This window comes from Eimeria acervulina, genomic scaffold, assembly GCF_000499425.1.
Source record: "Eimeria acervulina Houghton genomic scaffold, Eah_scaff1560, whole genome shotgun sequence".
In the NCBI taxonomy this organism is placed as follows: Eukaryota; Apicomplexa; class Conoidasida; order Eucoccidiorida; family Eimeriidae; genus Eimeria; species Eimeria acervulina.
Window position 1 is genome coordinate 1 of NW_013549100.1, and position 6,572 is coordinate 6,572.

At 46.5% G+C, this 6,572-nt stretch overlaps 3 protein-coding genes across 3 annotated transcripts; all 3 read left to right on the plus strand.

The window, feature by feature from the left end:
- Positions 1 to 311: 311 nt before the first annotated feature.
- Positions 312 to 806, plus strand: EAH_00061070 (hypothetical protein; the record flags this gene model as incomplete). The annotated part of the gene is made up of 1 exon (XM_013393378.1): positions 312 to 806. The coding sequence occupies one exon, from the start codon at positions 312 to 314 to the stop codon at positions 804 to 806; it is 495 nt and encodes a 164-aa protein (XP_013248832.1).
- Positions 807 to 847: 41 nt separating this feature from the next.
- Positions 848 to 2,464, plus strand: EAH_00061080 (hypothetical protein; the record flags this gene model as incomplete). The annotated part of the gene is made up of 4 exons (XM_013393379.1): positions 848 to 949; positions 1,232 to 1,320; positions 1,505 to 1,778; positions 1,898 to 2,464. The coding sequence occupies 4 exons, from the start codon at positions 848 to 850 to the stop codon at positions 2,462 to 2,464; spliced, it is 1,032 nt and encodes a 343-aa protein (XP_013248833.1).
- Positions 2,465 to 4,775: 2,311 nt separating this feature from the next.
- EAH_00061090 (syntaxin, putative) lies at positions 4,776 to 6,223 on the plus strand (the record flags this gene model as incomplete). Its single annotated transcript, XM_013393380.1, has 4 exons — positions 4,776 to 4,908; positions 5,314 to 5,394; positions 5,584 to 5,696; positions 6,041 to 6,223. The coding sequence occupies 4 exons, from the start codon at positions 4,776 to 4,778 to the stop codon at positions 6,221 to 6,223; spliced, it is 510 nt and encodes a 169-aa protein (XP_013248834.1).
- Between the last annotated feature and the right edge of the window lie 349 nt (positions 6,224 to 6,572).

Below are 6,572 nucleotides of genomic sequence, written 5' to 3' on the forward strand. Positions count from 1 at the left end.
AGGCGGTTCGGAGTGCATTTGCTGTTCATGGGTCTGTAAAGGACGTGTATCTGCCTCTTGATTATCACAGTCGGATGCCTCGAGGTTTTGGCTTTGTGGAGTTTTGGCATCGAGCAGATGCAGAAAGAGCGCTGGAAAAAATGGATGGATTTGAATTGGATGGAAAGGCAATTGAAGTCGCCATTGCAAAAAAAGGAAGATCAGCACCCCAACAAATGGTATGTTGAAATGGTATTATCATCATTATTATTATGATCATCGTGATCATTATGATCGTGTTCATGAATATCATTGTGATCATTATGATCATCATGAATATCATTATGATTATGATCATCAAAATTATAATGATCACCGTGATCGTTATGATGATCACCATGATGAATATCATTATGATTATGATTATTATTATTATTATTATGATCATTATCATCATGATCATGAATATCACTATGGTTATGATCATGATGATAATAATGATCATCGTGATCATTATGGTGATCATGATGATTGTCATTATAATTGTGATCATGATGATTATAATGATCATCTTGATCATTATAATCTTCATGATGAATATCATGATAATTATGATGATCATAATGATCATGATGGCGACCGTGATGATCACAATGATGAACATGATGAGTATCATGATGATTATCATTAAAATTGTGGTGATCATGATGAATATAATTATATTTATGATGATCATTATGATCATGATCACCATGATGATTATGATCATGATTATGATCATGAACATGATGATTATCTTGATGATGATGGCGATGGTGATGATGTAGATGATAATTATGATTGTGATCATCATTATAATATGATGATCATGATGATGTTCATGAAGATTACCGTCATGATCATAGTGATGGTGATGATGATTATGATCACAATGAACATGATCATTACGATGATCATCATGATGATCATCGTGATCATGATGTTGATCTTCATGATGACCATAATCATAATGTTGATGATCATGATGTTGATGCTGCCGATGATATGCTCATGCTACCGATGCTCATATGCTGCTGCTGCTACACTTAATTGCTGCTGCGCCTGGATGCTGCTGTTTCTTCTGCTTTTGCTGCACGTGGCTGATGCTTTGTCTCTGCTGCTGGGCGCGGCTGTTGCTACGTTGCCTGTTGCTTCTGCTGCTGTAGATGTTGAAGCGGCTGCGTGTTTCATGTTTGTTGGGTGTGTGGTGCAGAAGCAAAGAGATGAAAGAGGAAGAAGGGATGCATCGCCCCGGGGACGCCGCTACGATGATGACCGCAGATATTCGCGCGTAGAATCTCCGTACGACGAAGGACTAGGGTTTAGGGTTTAGGGTTAGGGTCTGTGTCTGTGCACATTGCGAGCTCACGACTCTGTCGCAGTGAATGCTGAGGGTTTAGGGTTTAGGTTTTGGCCTGTGTTGTGCATGTACGGGTTAGCTTTCTGAGCGTCTAGGGCTTTAGGGTTTAGGGTTTGCTGCGTGCAGTCGGCGCGGGCGGTACGGCAGCAGGGAAAGAGGAGGCCGCGACTTCAGAGACAGAGGTGGTTGGTGGGGGGCATATGACAGAAGAGACAGAGAAAGAGACAGAGAAAGAGACAGAGACAGGGACAGAGATGACGGCGGATACTGCCACAGGAGCAGCTCCTACAGGGATGATTACAGAGATTCGCGCAGGCGCGGGTATGCTGCTGATGCTGCTGTCAAGGGGTGTGAGGGGGGGCGTGTGCTGCTGCTGTGGATACTGCTGTTGTTGCTGCGGGTGGGGTGCGCGCTGCTGCTGTTGCTGCGGGGTGTTGGGTTTGCGTGGGGATGCATTTCATTGAGGTATGGAATTGCTGCTGCTGTTCTTTTTGCTGCTGCTGGGTGTTGGTGCTGCAGCAGGAGCCGCAGCCGCACTCGCAGCCGTTCCCCTCGGCGTTCTCCTTCTTACAGTGGGGACTCACGATAGAATCACAAGGGCATTTGCAGCGCTGCGCTGCTGCTTGTTGTCTCTTGTTGATTAAGTGGCTAGCAGTAGCAGCAGCAGCAGCTCTTGCCCTTGGCTGGTGTCGGAGCCTAGACCTTGTTAAGACAGAAGAAAAGAAAGACAGAAGAAAACCAACAGACGAATCTCACCCGCTCAGCTGGGAGTTCAAGAGGCCTCCAGGGCCGGGGGGGATATCGGCTTGGGGAGAGGGAAGCTGCAGCAGCAGCAGCAACAGCAGCAGCAGCAGCAGCTTGAGCGAGCCCTTCTTGCTGCCGCTGCTGCGCCGTTCGGTTTTCTGGGGAAACGCCGCAGTAAACGACGAAGCGGCAGCGGGTGGCGTCCATGAGACCGTGAAGGGAGCAGCAGCTACTGCAGGCCTCTGCTGCTGCCGCTGCTGTAGTGCCCAGGTGCAGCAGCAGCAGCAGCAGCAAAAAAGCAAGAGTTTCTGGGGCAGAGGAATCAAGCTTCTAGAGGCGTAGCTTTTGTTGCACTGCAGCGGCAGCTACGGGGAGTGCAGCAGCTGGTGCTGCCTTTGCTGCTGCTGCTGCTGCTGCTGCTGCTGAATAGGGTTCGAGCGGAAGAGTTGCTGAAGGGAAGGCCCTCCGGATGTTGTTATGTCGCTTAATTCTAGCCATTTTACCTAGGTAGCTAGTGATGCTAGCTAGGGACGCAGCTAGCTAGGTAGCTAATTAGCTAGCTAGCGAGCTAGCGATGGACTTGCACGGGTGGGTATTCCGGACTGTTAACACGCATCCTTCCGCCTTGTCTCCTGTCGGCGTTTTTAATTTGTTTTTGTGGCGGGGTCAATGAACATACAGGGACCGTTCGGGTCCGTTGCATTATCTGTGACAGTAGCTAGCTAGCTAGCTAGCTGGCTAGCTAGCTGGCTGACTAGCTAGCTAGCTGGCACCTTCCAGCTCTCCGGGAAGGTCGCAGGGAGTGTCCCCGCCATAACATTTAGGTGTACGTACACCTGGGAGCAACTGCACTGCAACAGCTGCCTGCAGCGAGTCCTCTGCGGTTGTGGGGCCTTTCAGGCCCGCCACGGAGAAGTCGGTTCAGGGTCTATACATTCTATATTCAATTTAACAATACACATAAAGTGCGTATATCTGCATATATACATAATATATATATATATATATATATATATAGAGAGAGAGAGAGAGAGAGAGAGAAAGAGAGATAGTAGGGCTTCATGAAGGGGGATTGCCTGTGGGGTTTGAATGATAGCAGAGGGAGCGACACCGCCAGACACAGGAAAAGAGAGAAGTCTGCCTTCACTGAGAACTGCTGCTGCTGTTGGTGTTGCTGGAGCTTGAGTTGCTGCAGAGCTTCCGCTTATGCCCCGCTATTACACCCAAAACCCTAAAGAAAATAGATATTTTCTTTAGGGTTTTATACGGAAACTGAACAAACAACACACACGAAAATGAAGACAGGCTCCCGTCTCTTCCTCAACCCGTGTTATGTTCCTGCTATTCTATTGTTGTTTTGTTGCTGGTGTTTGCATTCTTCTTTTGTTGTTTTTCTTTTCATTGTTGTTGTGTTGTTATTTTATTTATTCAACATGTGCGGATCTTCTGCTGGCCTTAAGCAGGAGAAACCCAATATAGGTTGGTGGGGTGCAAATACTCCGCAGCGATGAAGACTAATCAACAATAGACGGGGGATGACATCCACACAAAAGTATTTCTTTTTTTCTTTATTGCATTATGTGGTTCAGAAAGAGCAGATGTTGCTGCTTCGTTTTGCCCGAGTTACGGTGTATGTACAGACAACCAATTGGAGTTTCTCAAAGTAGAGGAGCACATAATTCTCCTATTTAAATACGTGTTTAAATAGAATATTAAAGGAAAAAACTATACCCTTACCTCTTCTGCTGCTGGGGAAGGAGGTGCGGCCAAGCTCCTGCTGGGGCCCCTGCGTACGTGTTGGTATGATTTCTATGGCAGAAGATGTAAAGTGTTAATTGAAATAATTAATAAAAGAATTTTAGTTAAATGTCTTCTGATGTTGCTGCGTCTTCTGCTGCTTTTTTAATGCCTTCCATATAATAACCGTACTGCGGCGCTGCGCTGTGCTGCAGCCGCAGCCACAGCGCAAAACCCCCCCTTGTTTTTGTTTCCTTCAGTTTAATTAATCTTTTTTTCCCTTCCTAGTTTTGTTTTAAAGTCATTTGCAGCTATATTAAACCCTTTAACACACACCGCGACGCGCTGCAGGGGCCCCGGGGCCCTCAACCAGAGCAGAGGGGCCCCCAGCAGCAGGTGTACTGCTAGCAGCACGAGGGGGGAAACGAAATTTGTAAAATTTATTTTGCATTTTGAACTCAAACAATCAAAAAAAGTCCATCGGGGAGGCGCCGCATCAGAGGAGGGACGTCTGCTGCTGCAGCAAGCGGAGCAGCAGCAGCAGCAGCAGCAGCAGCGGCAGCAGCAACAGCTGTTCCTGCAACAGACAAAACGCAAAACCCCAAAAGGCAAAGGCAACGGCACCCGCAGCAGCCGTAGCCTTGACAGCAGCGGCTGGGTCCCCTGAGTAACCCGCAGCAGCAGCACAAACGGAACAGCAGCAATAGCAGCAGCCGCAACAGGAGCAGCAGAAACAGGAGCAGCAGCAGTAAGAGCAACAACAGCAATAAAAGCTGAGGCCACAACACAACACCTGCAGCAGCAGCAACAACAACAGCAGGAATCAGAAGCAGCAAGAGCAGCAACAAAAAAAAGAGTTCAAGCAGCAGCAGCAGCAGCAGCAGCAGCAGCAGCAACATTTAAGGGGGCAGCGGAAATGGCAGCCCCCCTGGTGATGCGGGACTTAAGTCCCCTCTTCTTTCGCTTTAAAGCAGAGGCGAAGGAGAAAAGGCTCCGCTTCAGCAAGCCGAGTGTCTGCGTTCCAAGCCCAACCAACAGAAGCGCGACAAGTATGCAGCATATAGCCGCAATATATATATATATATATATAATGTATATATATGTAGGCAGCAATAGCAGCAGCAGGAGCTACTGCAGAAGCAGTCACAGCAGCAGCAGCAGCAGCGGAAACAGCAAAAGCATCCTCTGAAGAGCCTCCGACAGGTACATTTGCTGCTGCTGCAGCAGCTGCAGAGCCCTCTCCCTTTGCTTCAGTGGTTTTCTCTTGTGTCTGCTTTTTGTGCTGCTGCTGAAGGACAGCAGCGTCTGCTGTCGTTTCAAGCCGATGATGAAGAGTTGGGGCCTCCCTCTCATCAACTCCCCCCCAGATGGGTAGGTTATTATGCCTTTACCTAAACCCCTTTATAGCTGAGCTAAGGGTTTAGGGTTTAGGGTTTAGGGTTTAGGGTTATTAGATCGTATGTGCGCTGCGATGGTGGTGCAGGTGGATGCCCTTGAGGAGCTGCATGACGATCTCGCGCACATCAAGGAAAGGAGTGTGTTGAGAGGGTTTAGGGTTTAGAGTTTAGGGTTTAGGGTTTAGGGTTTAGGGTGTTGCAGAGGGAGTGTAGGCACTTCCTGCCTTCTTAACAGGATGCTTTGGGCAAGGCTGGTGTCTAGAAAGTTCTGTTGTTGCTGCTGCTGCTATTGCTGCTGCTGCTGCTGTTTGTTGGGTTTGCATGCAGTGTCTCAGCTGCAGAAGGTGCAGCAGCGGCGGCTGCTGCAGGTCTTTGGGGACTCCCACGGAGATACAGCGATAGGCAACGAGATAGACACGCACACAGCCAGCATAACACAGGTAAGGTCTTCTTATTTGATTTTTTTTGCATTCTCTTTTGTTTGCTCTTAGTCGTCTATTACCATTTGTTTTTTTTGTTGCTGTCGGGTGTCTGTTGTTCTCTGTTGTCTATTGCTTGTTGTTTGCTGTTTGTTGCTGCTTAATTGCTGTTTGTTGTTTGTTTGTTGTTTGTTCTGTTTTATTTCTTGTTGCTGTTGTTGCTGCTGCTGCTGTTCTTAATGGTGTCGGTTGTTGCTTGCCTGTTTGCATGCATGGCTGCATGCATGCATATGTATGCGTGCGACTGCGTGTTTCTTTTGTTTATTTGTGTGTATATTTATCTGCGTTTGTTTATTTGGGCTTAGTTATTCTACAGATGCGAAGTAAAGCTGCAGAAGATATGCCCTCCAGGAGTTTCAACTGGTGCTGCAGCAGAGGCGCGGATGCAGCAAAATGCACAGAAAGCCGTTGCTGCTCAGCTGCACAGCCTCAACCAGGCATTTAGACAGCAGCAAAAGGCATATTTAGAAGGCAAGCAAGACGTATAGACATATATATTATTATATATGTGTGTATAGTTGTTTCTATGTATCTATCGGCCTGTATATATCTATATATATAAATTTTTATATGCATATATATTTATATATGCCTTTTTATATGTAGACTTACATAGATAGTTATATGTGCATGTGTTTATGTTTTTGTTTATATGTATGTTTTTATAGATAAGTAGAGATATAGAAAGAAAGAACAGAAAGAGTAGATAGACAGAAAGAAGGATAGGCAGACGTACATACAGAGGGAAAGTATGAACAGATAGACAGCCACAAAGAAGAGACAGACAAATAAAAAGAACACACAGAGGCCAACACCAGACAGATATAAACAACAGAT